The sequence below is a fragment of the Idiotropiscis lumnitzeri genome, chromosome 5 (genome assembly GCF_059441095.1).
Source record: "Idiotropiscis lumnitzeri isolate Australia: NSW breed Sydney's pygmy pipehorse chromosome 5, RoL_Ilum_1.0, whole genome shotgun sequence".
Lineage (NCBI taxonomy): Eukaryota > Metazoa > Chordata > Actinopteri > Syngnathiformes > Syngnathidae > Idiotropiscis > Idiotropiscis lumnitzeri.
Window position 1 is genome coordinate 8,029,830 of NC_142395.1, and position 22,598 is coordinate 8,052,427.

The 22,598-nt window shown below is 39.8% G+C and overlaps 3 protein-coding genes and 1 non-coding gene across 4 annotated transcripts; all 4 read right to left on the reverse strand.

The window, feature by feature from the left end:
- Positions 1-764: 764 nt before the first annotated feature.
- On the reverse strand, positions 765-3,331 carry fth1a (ferritin, heavy polypeptide 1a). Its single transcript, XM_088296529.1, has 5 exons — positions 3,060-3,331; positions 2,420-2,525; positions 1,784-1,930; positions 1,374-1,499; positions 765-1,180 (listed from the first exon to the last, which is right to left on the reverse strand). Exons 2-5 carry the CDS (start codon positions 2,519-2,521, stop codon positions 1,022-1,024), a joined length of 534 nt encoding a protein of 177 aa, XP_088152655.1. The 5' UTR covers positions 2,522-2,525; positions 3,060-3,331; the 3' UTR covers positions 765-1,021.
- A 7,161-nt stretch (positions 3,332-10,492) lies between these two features.
- trnaw-cca (transfer RNA tryptophan (anticodon CCA)) lies at positions 10,493-10,564 on the reverse strand. Its single transcript has one exon. It is a non-coding gene; the product is annotated as a tRNA-Trp (tRNA).
- A 1,289-nt stretch (positions 10,565-11,853) lies between these two features.
- Positions 11,854-13,822, reverse strand: LOC148336810 (large ribosomal subunit protein P2-like). Its single transcript, XM_088296145.1, has 5 exons — positions 13,705-13,822; positions 13,080-13,203; positions 12,938-12,986; positions 12,173-12,271; positions 11,854-11,979 (listed from the first exon to the last, which is right to left on the reverse strand). Exons 2-5 carry the CDS (start codon positions 13,200-13,202, stop codon positions 11,897-11,899), a joined length of 354 nt encoding a protein of 117 aa, XP_088152271.1. The 5' UTR covers position 13,203; positions 13,705-13,822; the 3' UTR covers positions 11,854-11,896.
- An 848-nt stretch (positions 13,823-14,670) lies between these two features.
- On the reverse strand, positions 14,671-20,668 carry lin7c (lin-7 homolog C (C. elegans)). Its single transcript, XM_088296144.1, has 5 exons — positions 20,455-20,668; positions 19,454-19,572; positions 18,767-18,838; positions 18,491-18,700; positions 14,671-17,165 (listed from the first exon to the last, which is right to left on the reverse strand). Exons 1-5 carry the CDS (start codon positions 20,489-20,491, stop codon positions 16,998-17,000), a joined length of 606 nt encoding a protein of 201 aa, XP_088152270.1. The 5' UTR covers positions 20,492-20,668; the 3' UTR covers positions 14,671-16,997.
- Positions 20,669-22,598: the final 1,930 nt, after the last annotated feature.

Sequence of the window (22,598 nt, forward strand, 5' to 3'; positions counted from 1 at the left end):
GTTCTAAAAGCTTTCTTGAATACGATCTAAACGGAGACATCTTTGCAGACATTTTTTAAACATTTCTCAAAACTGCCCACATTCACCACACTCCAGCAGTGTTGGTTTGCAAGGCCCAGTGGTAACTTAAACAGTTTTTTTCTGAGACCTGCTAAAGACAGCTAATATGGCACATTTGCAAAATATGCAAATTTAAGTAAATCAAACAGTTAAAATATTTAACTGAGTTAGGATTTTGGATTAATCACTTCAGTTAATGCTTTAATTTGGTAGCTTTAATACATGTACATCTCAAGTCAGTCTGAATACAGGCTACAGATTTGCCTTGTACATTCTTTAGGTTTGTAGTTACTTTCATCTGGATAATTCATTCAGGGGGATTTAGGTTAAGTGTACAGCCCCCTTTGTCTCAAGCAGCATTTCATTGTGTAAACAAGAGCATTAATGGTGAGAAAATGAAACTACCTTCGTTGGTATCTGTTAAGTCTTACAAAACAGTGATGACACTGATGGCTTCCTAACCAGGTCTGTTCAAATTTGTACTAAATGCATTACCTTCTCCTTAACTACAGCACAAATGTTTAGTAATTTAGAAACTCACTATTCTAAACTAGAATGAGTTACGCAAATCAGCTTCCACTTTCAACCAATAAAGGAAGTGAAATGCTGTACTTGCACACCTGGCATGATGGATTTGCTGGTCAACATGGAACTTTGTTCAGAAGGGAAAAAACTAAAAAAATGTTTTCACAGACTGTGACAAATCAACTTTCAGGTGGTTTATTTGGTCTGGTCGACAGCTCATAGTGTTACACATTTGTTAAGAATATCACGATGGGGGGGGTGGGGTGCAGCATATAGCAAGCCCTGTCACAGCTCATCATTCTGAAAGCAAGAGTTCACTTAAGCAAGTCTAACGTGGGAGGATAAGTTGCCAAGTTACTAACATACTGGCCAGTAGCATAATGAATTCACATCTTCAAACACAAAGCAAGATATAAATGAAGCAATCTGGAGGGATTTAACTGCTTTCCTTGCCCAAAGTATGTTTGTCAAACAAGTACTCTGCCATGCCATTCTGTGGGGCACCCATGCGGCGCAGGTTGGTCACCCAGTCACCCAGCTCTTTGATGGACTTCACCTGTTCGTCCAGGTAGTGGGTCTCGATGAAATCACACAACTGAAACAAATCATGGTTAATTATAAACAAATTTCTGCTGTGCATCAAACACCCCACATTCAACTGAAATGCTCACATCTTTAGAAACAAATTTGGATAGGGCTAACCTCCTAAAGAAAGAAACATGCAAGATTTGCGCCACCATGTTGCAGGGTAAAAGCATTTCTAAAGCTCTTTGTCGTTTAGAACTCACATGAGGGTCATTGTGATCGGAGCACAGTTTGTGCAAGTCCAGAAGCGACTGGTTGACGCTTTTTTCCAGCTGCAGGGCACATTCAAGAGCCTCGACGCCACTGCCCCACTCATCCCGTTCAGGCTTCTGCAACAAAGCAGAATAAGAAAACAATGACTCACTGATATTAAAAAAGCAGGCCACGAAGCAAGTACATTTTCAGTTAAGCAGGTTAATCATACATTAGCAGTTTAACGTTTTACTTCAGACTTGGGGCTTGTTTGTCAGTCTATAAAAGATAAGCACCACACCCTCAGTATCTTCACTCACCCTCTACTGCACACCCAACCTGGTCCTTGTGATAAGTGTTGAAATAAGTTAGAATTGAATTAAGGGACCGGGGAACAAAAAAAATTAAAATGAGTCAATACCCTGACATCTTGAAGGAAGATCCTCCCACCCCGCTGATTCTGAAGTTTCATGAGCTTCTCTGCATGCTCACGCTCCTCGTGCGATTGCTCACGGAAGAACTTGGCAAAATTGTGTAAAGCCTGGTCATCCCGGTCAAAGTAGTAACCCTATGAAGAGGAAAATGAGAATGTTGAGGTCTGAGTTACTGATTAACTTAAAGTGAAGAGATTTTCCCGAACACAGCTGAAATACATGTTCTTGACACATGAGAAATAAAACAGTGCCTCCAACCAGAGTCTCAAAAGTCAGTTTTATTTTGGATCATTAAATCAATTATATCATGTTGTATAGAAACTTAAAAAAAAAGTAGTCTTACAAGTATGAAACATGGCAACTAGCTTTGTGTTTTGAAGGCAAATCTGCCAACCTTATCTCAAATGCACTTCAACCTTTGTTAAACTGCATGGCCACCAAAAAAAACAAGGCCTTAGTTTACACATTTGATGTGCTGGCAGATAAGTGCGTGTTAATTTTTTTTCTCAAGACTGGAATTTCTCCACTTCATGGAATACTACCTTCACCCATACCATTTCTTCAACTGATCAAGCGTATTTGCTCATCTCTCAAGCAGGTACTTGATAGAGACGCATGCTTACCATGGAAAGATAGACGTAGGAGGCATACAGCTCCAGGTTGATCTGCCTGTTGATTGCAGCCTCGCAGTCCTGGTGGAAGTTCTGTCTCACCTGGGAACTCATTGTTCTGAAATAGAAAATTCTTTATGAACCAATGTCATTTAAATGTAGCTATAATTCAAGAACCCTATAGACTACACAAATGAATAGGAATAATAGACAGCAATATACAATATAATGACGTTAAACGAAACAGCTTTTACAAAAAAAAAACGATTAGTCTTAGATGTGCAGGTGTACCCAATTAGGGAGCCGTGTGTACTTTCTAATGTCAACACATCTTTATTTCGTAACCCCGCGCGAAATTTAATGGCAGGCACGCAAGCAAAACAAAATTTCGCAAATGTAAGAAATCGCCATCAGTTCATTTTTCTGACAAAAAAATAGGTTTCTTGGGTATTGCATTTTAATTACATATAAAAAAATAAAAAAATAAAAAAAAAACCGTCGTCAACGGAAGCAGTTGAAATAAACAAGCGCGGCAAGGCCCAGACTTGTGCCAAGGCCTCACGGACGACAAATAAACAACATCCTTGTCGAAGACGTCGTTCAAAAAATAAATACGAACACATTATTAGAAACGAGGTAGAATTGTCCTTACCTTAATTCTAAGCGGCCTTTGTTTGCTAAAGGGTCGAAACGGTTCAAATGACGTGCGTAGTTAGCAAAACAAACAGGTTAGCTTGCGAGAGAAAGCGAGTTAACCACGACTGTTGAGTCTTTTTTTTTTTTTTGTTTGATCAAATCCTTTTTTTGGTCTTAGTGATGAAATAAAGACAGTTGAAAGGTTGCCGTTCAAGCACTGTTGAAGCAGGTAACCTTCACTGTCCGCTACCGAGACGTGACTACGGGAGTGACTGAGTTTTTGTGCCGTATGGTCATGCAGAGGGGGCGCGAAACGTGACGTCACTGGCCCGCCTCTTGGGCGGAACTAAAGCGCCGCAGTGACGTTGTTATCCGTCGGTCCAAAACGTGTCATTGTATTTTCTCGACGAGTTTGCTAAGGTTTGTGCTTGATATTGGTTCTTAAGACACTGTATTTGCAGATGTGTCAAACGTAGTCAAGCTCTGTACTAAAGTAGGAATTAAAGCACCTTGCGAAAAAAAGACTGTTTAAAAGCAACAGTATTGATTCAACTAGTTTAATTCACTAAAAGTAAAAAAAAATAAAGAATGAAGTGTTCTTCAGTACAAAAATCAAGATCTCGGTCACTCACTTTATCTCGCTCTATAAAACAGAAAGACAGTAATGAGCCTATTTTGACAAAGTAAAGAATGGCCCGGAAAGAGGGGTTTCGCATTGCTTTTTGCGGATTAAAAATTATATTTTGCGCCTGATTAATACATATTGAATAGCAAAACTGAGACTTAGTGAGACAATCGCAAAACGAAAGTAGCAGAAGACAAAGAACCACTTAAACGATCACTGATCTCATAGTCAAGAGGAATATATAGGCTACTTATAGAAGCAGCTTGCTAGCAACTGGTTTAGCTAGCTTTGAGTGCAACTAATCACCATAGCCGGCGGGCAGTCCGTCCCGGAGGCGGGACGGCCCTCCTGCCCGGCCGGATGCCCACTTTTTGGGCGGGGGTCGGGGGCTGACAAATTTTAAAAAAGTGTTCCAAAAACAAAGGTTGATTTTAGTCCATGCACAAATCGGAACTCGTGCGTGTGAGTAACCTACTCGCGAAATGGGTATACAACAAAAATTGCCTATTAACGTGTCAAAAGTGCCACTACCAACTATTTGTGTATGAAGAGACGTGGAACAACAGTGTGCGTTCAAGCGCGCTTGTATTTGCTTATTCTGACATCACCTTACCCGCACCTGCTACTAGGGCATACCATTCAAGAGAGAGGGGGGGGGCTATACCACAGCCGAGAGAATAGAGGGGAAGTCAAACCGTTAACCCACTTCGGTTTGACGAGAGACTTACCACCATAATAAGCTCACAATAAGGTAAGCGGATTTGAATAGTAAATTTGTCAGCCAATGATTTTTATAGTGGTTGAGGTATTACCCCCCCTATTCTAATGGTATGCCCCTGTAGCAGGTGGTGAACGGAGCTGGTCTAGGTACTAGATAGGGACAGGTTGCTAGATGTGGACGGGGTCCTTCGGTAGCCTTCGCGTCTGTATTTCTTTGACTCCATGTTTGTCACCCCTGTTTGTTACATTTGTATGTTCTGAGTTACTAAATAATAACAATTAGTTATTTAGTTTTATTTTTGTATTTAATATGCAAATAGAACAGCCCGGGGTCAAAACTAACACAGAGGCAAAGAAATATATTTGAAAATACGAGTTAACACGTGACGTCATTAGCAAGCGCGCAGCCTCCGAAGGACCCCGTCTACATCTAGCAACCCGTCCACATCTAGTACCTACACCGGAACCGAACCCTGCACTTCCTCACTGTGAGGCCATTGTGCTGCCCCAAAGAAGCTAATATGAAACACAATTCAAGCAGAGTGAGAAGGGAATGGGGTTGGGGGCCAGCTGACAATTTTTATGAAAAAGGCCGGATGTTCGAGGCCGGAACTGTTACAATATCACAGCCGGAGTGCGGGGGGACTGACCGGTAAAAAAGGGTCAAGTGCCCAACTCTGCTAATCACGTTGTGGAGTCGCTCCCATGTCAGTGAACACTGTTTGTGCATTGGCGAAACTAAATTTTTGATAAGCATCATATTCACGTAGGTGTGACAGGAAAAGATAACCTACGAATGACACAGCTAGCACGTTTAAAGGCCTCTCTACACACCAGTCCGACGTCGGCCTAGAAATCGGCACATCGGACCGGAAAATGACCGAAGAACACACCGCAAAAGCCAACGGAGACGCCAACTACTCTGGAACTTCTGCGCATGTGTGAAAAATGGTACCCCTCCATGCCATCGTCTTCCAACGCGGACTTGCTGCCTCCTTTCTGTGCGCTGGATATGAAAGGGTTAAAATAGTCAAGTAGTAATAAGTGTCTGCATTCTGGAGAAAAAAAAAAATCACGTATAAATTGAACCTGAACTGGAAAGAAATGAACTTCTATTACTGTGTAGGCCTGATGGTGTAGTGGTACACTCGCCTGAGTTGTGTGCGGGCAGCGTGGGTTCAGTTCCCACTCAGTGATGGTGTCTATGTCTGCCCTGTGACTGGCTGGCGACCAGTTCAGGGTGTAGTGTGCCTTTCGCCTGTAGTCAACTGGGATAGGCTCCAGCACCCTCCCGCGACCCTCTACAGATTAAGCGGTGTGGATAATGACATGACATGACATGACATTACTGTGTAGGCTAGCCAGGAGGAATGGACTAATGTTAAAATTAATACAGTATGAAATATTTAGAATACATCAGTTATGTTATTTGCAGAGCTGGACACTTGACCCTTTTTTGCCGGTCAGTCCCCCATCCTCCTGCCGCTATCTCAGTACGGTTCCGGCCAAATAGAAATTGTTGGCCCCCGACCCCGGTGATCCCCACACTATATATGTCCATGGAATTCTCACGCTGTTCCCCAATGTGGAAGACATGGCCTTACCAACTTATTTAATTACAGAGTTGCAAATATAAACCTGGGGTTTTATCATTTGCCCATGTAGGGACTTGAATATGCAATTTTCATTGTTTTGTGTCCATATTCTTCTCTCAGTTCTGCCCCCATGTGATTTTGAATGTGGCCCAAGAACTCAACAGCACTCAACATCTGAAAGCCATCAGGGGATGAATGAATGTTGTTACCGGCCCTTGGCTAGGGCCCACCTACAAGGCCACGCCCTTTGTGTCTTGTGTTAACTCTTCCACCCTTTCGTAGTAAAGTCAATGGACTTGTGCCTCATCGGTGGACTGCTTTCCCGCTCGTTCCCCGTTGGTGGACTGCTTTCCTGCTCGTTACTCATGGACGTCCCAATCAACGAGGTCCACCTGTGCAGCTGGGACCAATAAAAGGACCTCGTTCTGCTACTCAGGGCGGCTGTGACTTAAGAGTTCAGTTCGCCTTGCTTGTGCTATTTTGTGTCTCTTGTATGGACTTTTGTAAATTTTGGAGACACTAGCTAGTGTTTACTTATACACATTTGTGAATGTTGTTAATACCTTTATGTTACGCTCATTTGTTTGAAACCTATCTCTTTTCTTCACTCAAAATAAATTGTAAACTCTCTCCAAACCATTTTACAACTTGGTCTATGTTACTTCCCTCCTTCCCTAGCAGAGCCGGTCGTAACAATGTCCATAAGGAAAAAATTGGAAAACTAGCCAATTGTCAAAGTGTCAATAAAGGCAACTATAACGCAGAGAGAGATCCTCCACTATCCAGACCAGGTGTTGGATTATTGTCAACTATGTAATGTCCAGTGTCTCACTACCTCCTATAGGAACCCGATTGCCAGAATGAAATGTTTGTATGTGTGGGTACTGAAAATTAATTCCCTTCTTTCAGGAGAATTGTTTATTGCCTGAATGAATTTAGAATCAAGAAGGATTTGTTCACGGTCATGGCGTGTCTGATCTGATTTTATTGATATCATGATGGGCGGTTTTCTACAGAAATGTGATGAAAGAACATGCATTGTGCCCTATTACTGTTTTGTATGAGCTGTCTGAAATTTATTTAATAAAATATTTTTTTATTGAAATTTTTAAAGTGATGCAGGGAATATTTTTCCCCACAGTTTGTAGTTTTGTCATGAATACTATTAATATTCATAGAATATTAGTGCTATTGCATCATTATTACTGCACTGTCACTACTACAATTTGTTGGTCTAAAACCTTTTGTGTGTGTCATGATCCGCGTCGGGCATGACAGGTTTTTGTTATTGTTTTTTCGTTCCATGCTTTTGTGTTATTGTTTTGCTTGTTTTCGGGGCGTTTCCCCTCAGCACTCATCCTCGTCAGCCACACACCTGCCCCCCGTTAACAATCATATACCTGACTCCCATCTGCTCCCCTAATCAATGGACTATTTAACCACCCCTTGCCGACAGCTCAGCGTCGGAACATTACTCCATACCAGGACTGTCACGGACGCTTCCCGATCTCGTTCTTGCTCTCGTTCTTGCTCTCGTTCTTGCTCTCGTTCTTGCTCTCGTTCTTGCTCTCGTTCTTGCTCTCGTTCTTGCTCTCGTTCACGTTCATGTACCTCAGTATTCATCACTATCGTTGTTCCTCGTCCTTGACCCAGTTTAGTCACGTTTAGTTTGTCTTTGTTATTTTGCACCCTGCCCCGTTTGTTTGTTCACGCCACGTTGTTTGTCCTCGTTTGATTACTTTAATAAATTCCCTTTAGTTTACCCTTTGCCCTGCTTCCTCGCATTCTGGGTCCACCTCCTCCTCGCCGACCGGCGACCGAACCTGACAGTGTGTTGAGCATTGCAATCTTTAAGAGCTGTTACTCTAGCACCCAGTAGTGTGGGTGCGCTTAGACACCGCACCGGTGTTAAAATTAACACCCCAAGTGTCAAGTTAAGCATATTTGTAGTGTAGGGACCAGTCCAAAGGCTGTTTTACAACACAGAAAGGTTAAGTTATTAATCAAGGGCAAAAGGAGACCCTGCTGGAAATGACTATCAAGATTGCCCAGCTGTCATTTTTCTTCGGAAATTAACGTTTCTGATGGGATGACAACTCTGATTGGAAAAATGCAGGTAGAAAACCCACAAGCTGAGAACTGAGGCCAATTTTGCAACTGCCGCCTGTTACATAATGCATCGTTGTTTTGTTACGCTATTGTTACTGTTGGGTCACGCTTTTCGGCTAATTGTAGGTTATGTATCAAAGTCACAGATCATGAAAACAATTTGATGTTTTGTCTGTCAATCTGTCAAGGGTGTATCTCTTAACCAGGTCGGTACTGATTAGGAAAAACACTGGACAATTGAGGAAGAAAAACAAGGCACACCCCAACTCTACTACTTCCCTCGTTCTGTTAAATATTTCTAAATCCTCATATTGAAAGCGCTCAAAATTAGCTGTCATTGCGCTAGTCAATAAATGGTTACAGTTGGTGTAAGGTAGCAGAAAATCAAGCACAGAATTGACAAATAATGGTTTTGCTGAACAGGGCATTACAACACCTGACTCAGCGCTGTTTTTTCCCAATGATGTCACAGTGCAGTTTGGCATGAAGAAACAGCATTCATGACTCACCACCAGCACATGACTTCTTGTCTTTCATACCTAGTAGAAAACGGGTTCTGTTCATGAAGTTATTGCTTCTTGTCCTGATAAAAAGGGATGGATGACCATTTAGAAAAAAAAAATGCACCAAACCTTTGCTGAATTGTGATTGAGAAAAGAACGATTTTTTTTTCTTTAAAGGGGAGGAGAAAGAGAACTCTAACATCTCTCAACTTGATTGCTTGGTTTGGATGACATGAATCAGATGTGTATAACTATTCATAAGTTTGTTTTACTGCCTGCCTGAGTTAGTAAGTTATCAAAGGGGTCATGTTTAATTGCTGACAGTCTGGTAAAGGGATTATAGAGCAACAAATACGTTTGTCAAAAAACAAGAATGGATTTGGTTCAGCAGTCGAAACCATCAATTAGCCGTCTTGACTTTTTCAAAGCTATTGTGAAATCTGTTCAAAGTTACAGTAAATAAAGAGATAGGCAAACTTCGTGAGGCCCAGAAAATAGGCGCCGTCAAACCACTTCTATTAAAACAGAATGCTGGACGTCTTCTTGCAAGCAAATTATAGAATCATTTCAAACCTTCCGTTACTAATCAATATTGGTGAGAAAATTGGATATATATTTTGTATCTATTTTAATGTGGAACAAACTGTGTCGGTGTGATTCTGCAACATGTTTAGGTGCAGCAGTACCCAGCCAAAGCGTGTTGCTAGCTAGCTGGTATGGCATAAGGAGCACCAAGTTTAAAGCTTGCCTTGACTTCCTATTTGAGACGTCTTGGCGGTTGATTCTAAGTTTTGCGATGTGTATTGATGAGGCCCAAAATGCAAACTGCGATGCGCAACCGCTTATTTTGAGCCTCTCAATTGTAAGCATCAATTGTTTCCATCTTTAAATCTAAGGGCATTTCTCCCAACAGAAATTGAATTGCCGACACTGGTGAAAATGTCCCATTGCATATTTTTAATGCGTCAGCCTGAATTCTCTCCAATTTCTGTATCCTTGTTTTTGATGACAAACATCTCATCACATTTATTTATTTATTTTTTAGCCCTTTCTTCAATTTTCCCTATCCCTGGCATTAGGTCAAAATCTTCTGTCTTCATTTGGTAAATTGGATATTTTTTCACAAATCTTTATCATTGTTCAGTCCACACATGTGGGTGTTATTTTTTTACAAGTTATTGGCCAATCTAAAGTGTTGATTTTTTTGTCAATAGAATGCTAATGATGGGCAAACATGCAGTTTTGGGGGTCTCTTGAGTAGGCTTGAGGATTCCGACGTCAGCAATGCGTTCCTCCCATGTCCGCCTACTATCAAATACAACTCTCGGGTATTTACATTACCCAACGTTTTACAAATTTCTCCCATACGTTTTTAAGTCCACATCCTTCAGCTGCTTTGCGAGTGAAAAGTAAAGTGTCTTTTTCCTCCAAAAGCCTACTTCACCAATCATAACTCCACTCTATCACCCCATCCATTGCGCCATCTACTTTTGTGGTTGTGTGCTCCATATTACTGTCTGTCTTCCACAGTGCCCGGTCATCAGCAGTGACCTAGCTACATCTTTTGACACCCTTGAAGAGATACAATTAATAATCACACTATAATTAGTAATAGACACATCAGAGTACCCTGTAGTGTTGTTCCATTATCCATCCACTATGTATTTATTCGGCATATCTGACCATCTCCTTACTTGCCGTTTCCTCTGTAGTTATCTTAATCAGTTGGTGTCAGCTATTTTATAAATTTCCAAACTTCTTTGGATGTTATGAACACAGGAATATTTAGTTACTTTGGACGCAGCAAAAATAGACTAGTCACGCTAACAAAGTGGATCTCAACCAACCATACGAAACATTTACGTTTGTCATTCATTTGTGGCTTACAAAAAGATACTGACCCTGACGTGATTTGAACACGCAACCTTCTGATCTGGAGTCAGACGCGCTACCGTTGCGCCACAGAGTCACTTAACACCCACGGACGCTATAGATATTATAATACTGTTACATTTCAAACTACCTAACGCAAAACGTATCTAGTACTTTTCTTTAAATGTAATCAAACTTGCATTTTTTTACAGTCCTCACTGCCGACTGTTCCCACAAATTCACTGCCTATTTGAGAACACATTCGGACTCATGAAATGGCTGACTGGTTCTTATGAGTCGCAATAAAATAATTGCAATTATAAGCCGTTGATATAACGACTTCCAAACTAAATTTTAAAACGTTGAGGACGATGTTAAACATTCAGGGATGTTTTACTACCACCATCTGGACAGAAGTGTCGATGGAACAGTCGAAGAAGTCATCAAAGCAGACGATGACAGATATTTTGCTTGCTCAAGAGCCACAAATTTCTCGCTTAGTGTAATACTAGAATTAGAATTAGAAATCCCTTTCTAATGCGAATAGCATTAGCAATAACCAAAACCTTTGTTCTAAACAGCCTGGAGATTTTTACAATATCATGCATCATGAACTTCCGACCCATAAAACATTTTTTAACATTTACCGGTAATCATATATTGCAACCATTTCGTATATCTCTTTTCCTAATTGTTTGTAGCCAAGATGCAGCCTATCGCAGTGGATTTAGAGCAGAATACACCCTGGACCGGTGTTTTGAAATTCCTTCCTACCCATCGAGCGCCGATAGTCATTTCGTGGGAAGTATGAAGTTTTCTGTCCTACCTGCCGTTTGTTCGATTAAAAGTGGGGAGTACTTAATATTTTCATTTTCAATTCAATACATATTTGTTTTAATTTTACCTATTTGCATGTAAACAAGACAATCTGAAAGCACACAGTAGTTCTTTGCTGACAAATTAGCCTCTGGTAGGAAGTTTCGCAAGGGTAGGACATTTTGACAGATCAGGCTGTCAAATCAGCCTCGGTAGGACGATTTGTACGGGTAGGACACCGGTCACCACTCATAACATAAATTGACCATTCACACGGGCGCGCGTACACACACCCAGCTCCCCAGTGGAACCCAATAAGCCCATATTAGGGTTCTAGCTGAGATTCGAACCCAGGGCCTCTTGATTGTACACCACCGTACTGCTCATATTTTTGCGTAACATAATTTATACCACAATTATGACTGCAGATGGAGTGAACCATTTAATTGCCCTCCTAAACCATTAAACTATGATATTCTTAACTTTGCACATCTATTGTATAACAATTTTAACCCATACTTTTGACAAAGATCTTTTTCTGATGTGATTTATATAGCATGAGAACACGAGTTTAGTTTTTTTAAAACAATTTGTTTTATTTCATACAGAGCACTTAGTCAAAAAGGCCGAATCCCATGTCATCATCAGATTCTTCTGACTCTTCCTTCTTCTCCTCCTCCTTCTTCTTTTCTACAGCTGGAAAAGAAAAACAAAGACATTGGTGAGGCTTCTCGAATTTCTCATAAATTGTAATACTTAAAATGAGACTGATTTTGTGTTGTTATTATGCAGGCCATCTAAAACTAAAACAAATAGCAAACATGCCAAGGAGAAAGCAGAAGCTCTTGAGTGCCAAGAGCCAACCAAGGTGGTGATCATTGATGCTCACCTGCGGCAGGGGCAGCAGCTCCTCCACCTGAAGCAGCAGCTGCAGAAGTGGCGACCGCTACAGCACCACCCGCTGGCATGCTGGCCAGTTTGCACATACCTGAGAAGACAAGACAAGAATTGCACAATTTATTCAAACTGAGGATGTAGATAATTTTAGCAGAGGCTCGATAGCATTATGAGGATTTAGGCACAGGTAAAAAAAAAAAAAGGCCATTAGTTGACCATTCAACGTTTTGATTCTCTTTTGGTCCATGAGTCAATTTTCTAGAATTTTAACCGAAAGCGACACACAGACAGCAATAATTAATTGGAGAACTCTAGGTACAAGTATAACAACAGGAAGTACTGCCGAATACTTTCAAAATGCATTACGTTTTAAGGGTGTCTTAATCATATTAAATGTGTGTTTATGTTTGAAATGTGTTTAATAAAATTAAATATATTTTGTTAAGTTTAAATGCATTTGAAGCATTTACAAGGGGTAATACATGGAAAAAAATATTTGGTTTCACTACATTACAGATTTTCCCTTACTCTGGGTGTGTCTTGAATGTATTGCCTGCAATAATAGAATAGAATAGAATAGAATAGAAATCCCTTTATTGTCATTGTACTCAAGTGTGCAACGAGATTAGAGAATAAGGGGTTTGCTGTGCAATGGCTGCCTTCAGCCAGTGAACTATAGCACGGTATTTCCCTGAGATATCACTGTATATTGTACAGCTTTTGACGTGCCACAATTACATGAAACAGTGACACTCACCAGCAGCAATCACATCATTCACTTTCTTGCCTTTGAGCTCAGAGAGGACCTGTTGAAGGAAATGCTATTCGTGAATAATACTCAATTGAAAAAAATAAGTAGCGCATATGCAAAGAAAGTTCCCAAAGACCAGAACAGGTACCTTTTCCATACGGGTGTCGTCAGCCTCAATACCGACACTTTCCAGGATCTTTTTGATGTGTTTAGCATCTGGATTATCATTGCCACCAAGGGCTGATAGCAGGTAAGCAGCAACGTAGCGCATTCTGTAACAAGTTATTAATACAAATATTAGGGTCACTGTAACATGTATATCAACGAGGCTTCTAAGTTCTCTCATTTTAGCTTTAAGTTACATTCTCTGGTACGCGCTTTAAAATAGTTCAAGGCGGTCAAGCTGTTGCGGGAGGTTGTTTTCAGAGGAAGTTAATGCTACCAATGTTTTTTTCGAATCTTCCTCAAAGCAGTAAACCCACGGCAATATTTTTTGAACCTCATCAAATGTGTATTTAATTATTCGTACAGTAGAAAAGGGATAACTTATCGGATTGGGCGACTGAAAGCGGTGACGCGTTTTACTAGCAGGAGGTTACCATGTGGCGGATTTCTTCGGTACCGCTAATACAACCAGCTAACAAGTTTTTAACCTTCGTTTAATCAAAACACGTCCTCATCAACCAGATATTTCTTAAACGGATATTTACGGTACCACGTGATTCATTTGACCACTTATTAAATCAATAAAATGCCTTTAAAAGGCCACTCACTTGAGCAAGAAAGGCGAACGCGTGTTCACTTGTAGTTAGCACAGACGGAAAGGAAATTACGTCACACAACCAAAACGGACGCGCACTCGTTTCTTCTTCGTTTTGTGTTTAGTTGCAAGTTAAGCGCCACCTGCTGTATTATACTACCATGAGTATGAAGTCAACGATAACGTTGCGCACTAACCAGTCCATGCAAGCAATGTAATATTTCCCAATTACAATTTAAGTTATTAGAAATAATTGACAGGTTACATTTTTCAGATATAGTCACACAAAACCTTTAAGCCAATTTAAGAGACGTCTATAAGCATGTTGATCGGCAAAACGTTTTACAATATGTAGGCCTATGGTGCCTTTGCACAATCACTCTCATTGCTTAGAGCAGCTTTACGTGAGAACCGCTCACTTAACATTGTTGACAGATGTTTTTGGCAGTTTAAAAGTTTTTTTTATAATCTGAAAATCTCAGCTGTGCAAAACAGTATATTGTTGTAGAGCAGGTGTGTCAAACTCATTTTTTTCGTGGGCCATGTCAGTTTTGCTCGGTGGGTCATTATGACAGTGAACGCATATAAATCATCATCATATTATTATTACCTATACACAACAAACTGATGGATAACTAGGTTTTTTTTTAATTTGAATCCATTGAATCATTAAATTCATTTTAAAAGTGTGATTGGTAACAAAAATGGCTGCAATATTTTAATGTTTTTAAAATGGACAATTTCCAGTTTTGGAACTCTAGTAAGAAACATGAAATCGTGCATGATTTGCATTCGCAGGCCGCATAAAATGATGGGGCGGGCCGGAGTTTGACACCTGTGTTCTAGAGTTTAGCTTTATACAACACTTGGTCACTAAAATTCAAAAGAAGTGTTGAATGGGGGGATTAAAAAAATGGTAAAACCAATTACAAAAAGCACACCCACGTCATTGTATGTTGGAACCCGAGTACAAAATGTATGACATCAAGATTAAACCTTTATTTTTTTAGATTTCACTTTTATTACTACATTTTACATTCCACATGAACACAACATAGCGAATAAGAAAAAGAAAGAACACAAATATAATACAATCTACTGGTAAACAACCTTAAGAAGCACAACTAAAATATTTCAAAACATTATCAAAAGCTTCACATGCTGCAAATTTGCTCTTGGAATTCGAGGGAGCACAAAGACCAGTTGAGATCTGAGAAGGGAGCATTGACATAGGCCAGTTTGCCTGCAGAGTACTGACATCCAATTTCCTGCCCGAATACAGCCCTAGAACACTCAGCACAGACACTCACATTGCTCCGAGATTTTTTTTCTTAGCAAAAACACTTACAAAAATTGAGAAAAATATCAAAAGAAAGCTATTATAAAAAATACTCTATTGACCGTCCCAACAGGAAGATTGCGTAAAATGGCTAGAGTTGAGTTGATACACAACGTCAGATGACAGACAGTGACATTCAGTGTGTAAAAATGCATGAGCAGGAAATCTAACATGCTGCTGTGTCATAAAACCATATAAGCTAAACTATTATAATATTCCACCAACGATAGTTTGTACATGGAATGGTGTTGCACCAAACCTAAACAAGGAGATTCTAGAAAAACAAAACAACGAATGGTAGCGGTAAAGCCCCTGAAATTGTCAAAAAGTTTTGTTACTCAAATATGTTTCATTGTGCGAGTTGAATGAATGCTTCATATTCAACTTTGCACAGCCTTAGACACATTCTAGATTGACATTCTAGATTAAAACAAACTGTTTTGCAGCAATTGAGGACAAGTATACCCCTTTTATTTAAAAATAAAAAATAAAATACTTTGCATAGATTGGCCTGTTTGTTTCAATTTTGTGTTCTCGTGAGCCAGGCTTTCATATGTATTTTAACAGTTTTCCAAATAAGCATTATGGTTATTTGCACTACACGGGGAAATCAAAATAGCATGTAACGTCATTCAAATAGTTACAATCATTTTCCTTCACTTGAAAAACAAGGCAGTGCTTTGAGATAAATAGCTTGTGTTTGGTATTTCACCATTAAATAAGAAAGCAGTTGTTGGTTGAAAAGGTACACTCAGGGTAGCACTGAGAGTTCTTTTGGAAAACAATCACTAGTTAGCAACATTACAAGTCATGAAGGAATTATATAAAACGACAGATGTTGCATTTGTACACATGACAGTGTATTACAGACATGGATTATTCATTGGATGGCAAAAATGCAAAAGGTCTAAATCATAACGAAGGGACTTTGTGTTGTGATGCAAAGCTGTCTACACTTCCAGTGTGGTGTGCTACAAAATAAGTGGACTTGAATATACTGATATTCTGCAGACGTTGCAGTGGCTGTATGCAGTGTGTTATCATGAGCATATCAGTCGCGTGGTCAAGGTTATTTTGCTTCAGTTTAAAAATAGGAACCATATAGTCAGGATGAATAAGGAGACATTCATCACAACTTCCAACGGGTTTTTTTGTAGCATGGCACACCAAACATCAAGACAGCTAATCCGTGCAATGAAACCTTTTCTTAGTCGTTACTTATGGATATCTGCATTTTTTCCCACTTTGCGCATTTACATTTCTTTTTAAACAACTTCATCGCATCGCAAGAACTACAATGAACAATCAGTGGAAAGAAAAGCGGAAAGAAAAGTTCACTCAGTGAACTCCTTTTTACTTGGTAATATCTTAAGAGTTGCAAACTTTCCCAGTTAAAAAGAGTTTTGTATTAAGTACCATTCAAAATGCCAGTTTCAAAAGTAATGCACAATATGTGAGTGAGCTATGCTGACATGTGTGAGCTGAAGTAAAAACTTTCAAATATGAGGCCATTACGTTTTCCCACGGCTTTTGCATCACTAGCAGCTGTAATACTGGACAACTCAGCTGGTGGGAACAAAATATTCCTGAAACCTTATTTAGGGCCAAGTCAGACATTTTGTATAAATGTGATTGTGTCCATGCAGGTTTTCTATGAGCCGTTACGTGACCGCTGTAATACAAAATGCCTAAATCTGTTGCCCTGGTTACGGAGATGGATGGTGAGTGTCAATGTGTGCTGATGCCTCGGCTGTGTTGTCTAGGATAGTAACCATGGGTGGAATTTTAAATGCCTCTGAAAAGGGCAGAAAGTAAGTACAACATATATAGTTTTGTGCATATCAACTAAAACTATGCGTGTGTAGGTTAGAATGTTTTTGAGTTGGGATATAAGAAAGAGACCAGAACAGATGGCCTGAAGGCTGGCGGAGGAGAGCCGTAAGAACTGGCGTCGACATGAAACAACCCTACTGGGGATAGTTGTTCTGCTGCCGACGCTTCGCCGACCTCATTTTCTCAAAACGTGACTCCATCTCTTCGAGGACTTTGGGGGTGTACCTCACCACCAGCTTCACTGTGCCCTGAGCTGCTTTAAGTAGTTCCACAGCTTTCTCGTGGTGCTCACCTTCCACGCTCTGGGGCGAAAAAAAAAGAAACGTTAAACTGTTAGGATGCACGAAAAAAAAAGAAACGTTAAACTGTTAGGATGCACACTGTGCTCTACTTTGGGGTTTTGGCAGAGAAATAAAGATGCAATAATGATGTTTGATCAAAGAGCTTTTGGGCCACTTTTCACATTTGAGATTCACGTGAGATTGGGAATCGGGTTTCTGTAGGACAGCTTTACCAGGTATTCTTTCGAATGGCCACCACAAATAGTATTTTCATGACTATAGCGCATACTAAAAAGTCTTAAATCTTCTCCAAAATGGATGAGGGGGCTTTATAATCCGACACACCTTATGTGTGTATGCACCCAGTTCCAAAATCCGTGTGACTTTGATGAGTACTTTGCCTGTTTTACTCCTGCAGTCACACTGCTTATATAGAGGAAAGGCGGACACGGCGCCAGACAGCTTGCGGACATCAAAGGGGGTCGGGTGTATGTGAAAGAGGATGCTAAAGGTACGTCCTCAGTAGGTAGCTGTATACAGTGCAGCAAATTAACCCAGAGCTTGCCACCACTCTGGCAAGCTTGACGAAGGAACTCCACCTGCTGGAGAATACTTCAATAAAGTACAACTGAACTCAGTGCTGCTCCGGCCGGCTGCTTTAAAAAAAAAAAAAAAAAAACATACGCAAGCATGCACGCTAGTATGTTTTTTTTGGTGTGCGTGCATGCTACCGTAAGTTTTAAGATAGTGCATATTTAACCATGGCTGTGCCCCACAATACGGTGAGCCTTATATACACTATGTGTAAAATACAGAAATAGCACCCGTAACTGAGACTCCGCCTTTTACCGCGATGCGCCTTATGGTCACGAGAGTACAGTTAACGAAAAAAACAGTTGATGGCAAGTAGAAATAAATAACACTGATATCAGACACATCAGCTCTGTGCATTTTTGAGGTACTCAAATAGATATTGTAGCACAGAGCAAGAAAAAGAAAAAACCAGCAGTGAAGGATGAGAGATGGCACAATGTACTTCATGAATGTATTTTTATTAAGCAAAATCACCGATGCTGTTGTGATTCACATGCTTGATTTTTGTGCAGGGAGCATGCAAAGATGGCGGAATTGCAGCCTCTTATGCAGCATCTGTTTATGTCCGTGTATGTGTGTAGAGAAAAAAATATAGTAAAATAATTAAAGGATTTGGGGTTAACAAAGACTAACCAGCCACTCAGGGAAACAAAAAGTGTTACGTTTGAGAACATAGGACACTCTGATTGTGGTAACTGCTCAGCAGTTGAAAAAGGATGCATACTTTTTGACTGTACAAAAAGAAAACTTACCACTCCGTTGACAGAGAGAAGCTGATCACCTCTCTTTAGGCCACCGTGTCGGTCAGCGATGCCTCCTGGGATGATCCGTGAGATGTAAATTGGAGAGTTTTGTTCCTTTCCACCCATTATGTTGAACCCCAGGCCTTCTTCTGTTTTGGGAAGTTCCACCACACGTGGGTGAGAATGTCCCTCACTTGCTGCAAAAGCTGCCACGGTCGCCTATACGATTAGAGTTTTGCTGTCAATACTTAAATATATTGTAACACAGTGACTGAATGATTGTACCTTTGCTGTAGCATTTGCTCTAACTTCAGGGCTGCTGTTAATGTCCACTGTCTCGTACACATGCTCATAAACCTGTAGAGACAAATTAGCCAAGAGATCAAAATTTACAGTGTGTATTACAATACATATAGTGGAACCTCCCATACAAAACGATACACAGTTGGGGTTGAAACCAAAAGTTTCTGGAAAAATATGTTAAAAGTGAAAGGTGCCTTCAATTGGCTATTACTACTTACACTACTTATGACACTTTACGGTGTACAAAGCCACTTAAAACATAGCCTGTATAATTAATAAAGGTTTTATGATGGCCACAGTTTGAGCCTGGATTTTTATTTCTTTAGTTCTCATGGGAATATTTGTTCTCTTGAACTAGTGTTACAAAACAGATTATGTTAGACTCAGGCGGTTCCACTGTAATGAACATGAGGAGGTGAACTGAAACCAAAGTAACTAAATTATTTAAAACAATCACAATGCAAGCAGGAACGTCTCTATAACACTTTTTTCGTACCCAAGTATGAGTCTTTGGTTATAAGTATCTGTCCGATACCAAGTCTCGATCTGATACCTTGGCAATACGTTAAGAAAAAGTGTGTGCATTCAAATTAATGTTTTCACATCGTTTATGTCTCATTGTCGCTCCAAATAAAATGTACGTTCCGCTGCAGCGTACAGGTGTCTTACTTCTCTGACAGCATTGCAGAATTCACTCTGTAAAACCCTCTGCAGGGCCTGGAGCTTCTGAGGAGGAACCTCCCCTGTCCTCTGAAGCTTGTCAAGCAGTTCAATTGCACGGTTAATATCTGTCAACACAAAATCCACATGTATCACAATTAAAACAAATGCATTTTTTTCAAAAATGCCGCCACATTTAGAGAAAACTTGTAAACTTACAATATGAGAGCATAACGCATTCACCTAGGAGAAAAAAAACCTCAAATCTTATTTTTATTATTAGTATTATATTATTTTTGTTTTATTTATTTAACTTTTCAAATGGATTTTTAGCGTAATAATCGCCCCCACCCCGTTTTTCACGAGTACATTGTTTGAAATGGTTTACATTTAAAAAAAAAAATAGGCCAAAAACAGAGAAAAAAATACAAATGAAAAAAAAATGAGTCGGAACACCCAAACAGAACACGCAATTATGACAATAGAGCAAAATTAAAAAGTAACCTTCGACTGCATTGTATCAAAAACTCTATCGTAAAAACGATCAAACAAACGTTTTTTTCATTTGTTACAAAGATAACATGTAGCGTGTTAGGCGAATGCCCCGCAGAAGCTGCTAACAGCGGCTAATGTCGGCTTTTCGTGGCTGGCGAGGCAGAGGAGTTGTTCTTCTCCCATTGTATTTATTGTTATTGTCGCATATTCATACGGAATGTAAAATTATTGTCAGTAAGTACACAACAGTTCCCTGACGTGAGCTAATTAGCAACGAATCATACACTGCCATATGACAGTGGGTGTTTCTTAAACTGAAGCAGCATTCTCGCCTTTCAAAACTGATACAAGCGAAATGCTAAATATGTCGACTGCAAAGTTCAGCTCCATGATTGCTACACTACCTGCCCGTGCTTTTAGTAATAGCATGTGTACTTGGCTAACGCTAGTTTAGCTAAGACGATCACATCTACACAAACACTTCGAAGCTACACTAGCTAGCCAATTAAGTTTACCTCTCTCCAGACGTACAGGCTCCCCAAGCGACGCCATTTTCTTCCTGCTCAGACGCTACTTGATGTCACACGGATATTAGGTTGAACGGCAGCAATGTGAAACTGAAATCAGTAATCCTCGTTGACGTTACGAGCTCTCAACCGGTAGGGTCGATAAATCAGATTAGCTCAATTAGCAGGCTAGGCTAGCGGTCAGTGTCATGGTGCGTTCAGGTGGCACCGGAAAACAGTGACGCTGACCAAATTTTAATTCTTGTTTAAAAAGGATACAATTTGTTTAAATGACTTTACCTATGGTTATATGCAGTGTAGACAATGTTTAGATTCATTGATAAACTTTTAATACATTTCTCCTGAAAGTGAAAAAACATTTCAACCAATAAATAAATCATAGTTTTCGTCCACTGGTACAGTACTATTCCAGTTAGAGTTTTCGTCTGTTCTTGCAAGCGCTTCAGTGTCAATGTAAAACGTTTTATCAGATTGCTCTAATTCATAGTACAATTGACGTTATCAATGGTATAGCTTGTAAAAAAAAGAGGTGCTCTTGACTAACCATGCGGTCTACGGCCTGTTAATCCCACCTCTGTTGAAAAAACAAAACTACTACAGCAGGCATTCAGGCAAAGTCTACCTGCAGGCTGCACTGGAACTCAGCATCAATTATTAAGTGAATTTGTTTTACCTGTTCTGACTGTTGATTAAAAGGGTCAACAATAGATCTTGTTTCAAGAAACTCCCCATGGATAGTGTGAATCGTATGTGAAAGCAGTGTGACATCCATAAAGCTTGTCAAACTAGCGCCAAACTGCAGTCGGCCAATGTCATTTGGCACCCTATGGGCAAAGGAATGAGGCTTTCAAAAACTGCAAAGCTGTCAAACACATAAATGTATTGTTATTATCATTATTATGATTGTTGCACCAGCAACATCAATTGCATGATTTTCTTTAATGTCATATTGATGTTCAATTGACATCAAATACCCCCTGAGTATACCACTACTATTAATTATTATTATTTCACATATCAGTTGCACAATGACAAGTATTGGATTATGTAAACATCAACTAAACAGAGAACAATAAACATTGATTTTGATATTAGTCTGGAGATGACAATAAATCATATGTAGCTGAATATCTCTACATGGCTCTGCAGTCAATATTAAACTCCACCAATTTGGTAAGCAGTATTAGAGTATATTAGCAACCCATCTTGGCAAATTTACCTTACGTATGTAAATTGCAGCGGTACAATGAGACGCTTCTTGAAACTTTTTTAAAGATCACACTTGGATAACTTTAGATATTTCTCCCAAGCGCCTCCTATTGACCAGCCACCACCAAAGTGACATGGATTGCTCTGTATAGTCTTTCAGTATAGTATTTTGCTCAGTCTTTCGGGTGAGGATGGCTCCCTCATCAAGTTACCTAATAGATTATAAGGATTTTTACTCTTTTTATTATTGAGCAGAACTGCTTGTTCTCAGATTTGAAACCCTTTTTCCATGACTTAAACGTGAAATATTTTTCCCCACATTGCTTTTAACCAGCAAATTATCTTGGTAAATGTTGCAGTTTTTATTCAAAAACTGTGCTGAGCCTCTCTGAACTTTTGTTCAAGGGATTATTGGACTACATCCTGTTTTTGGGAAATCTGATGTTTTAGCTGACAAATGTGTATTGTCTCTGAGGGATTTGTATCATTAAAGTTTTGAATTGTATATTGATTACATTCACTAATGTATCGTTGTGATTTGTTTCAGACAGCTGCAAAACTGCAGCTGCAGCAATATAAATGACAGCGTTTCATTACTGCTACTCTCCCTGTTGTTGGACATGAATGTAAAAGATTGATTTTCATATACATAAACTGGTCATCACCTTTTGAGCAGCAGTTTGAATCCTTCTTCGCATTTGGTGTATGAATTCTCACCACATTTCATGGAGTAGAAGAAGGAGGCGGGAGGATCAGTTCTCTGTCTTGGACATTTTCGTCAGCAGATTCCCAAATTTCAAAAGTCAGGTTCCAATCCTCTTCAGGGATTCCACTTACCTTCAAACTGGTGGTGGTGAAGGAAATTGTGCTGCGAGTGTGGCAATACAATGCTAACTGGGTTATTTCTGTTTAGTGTAACATCA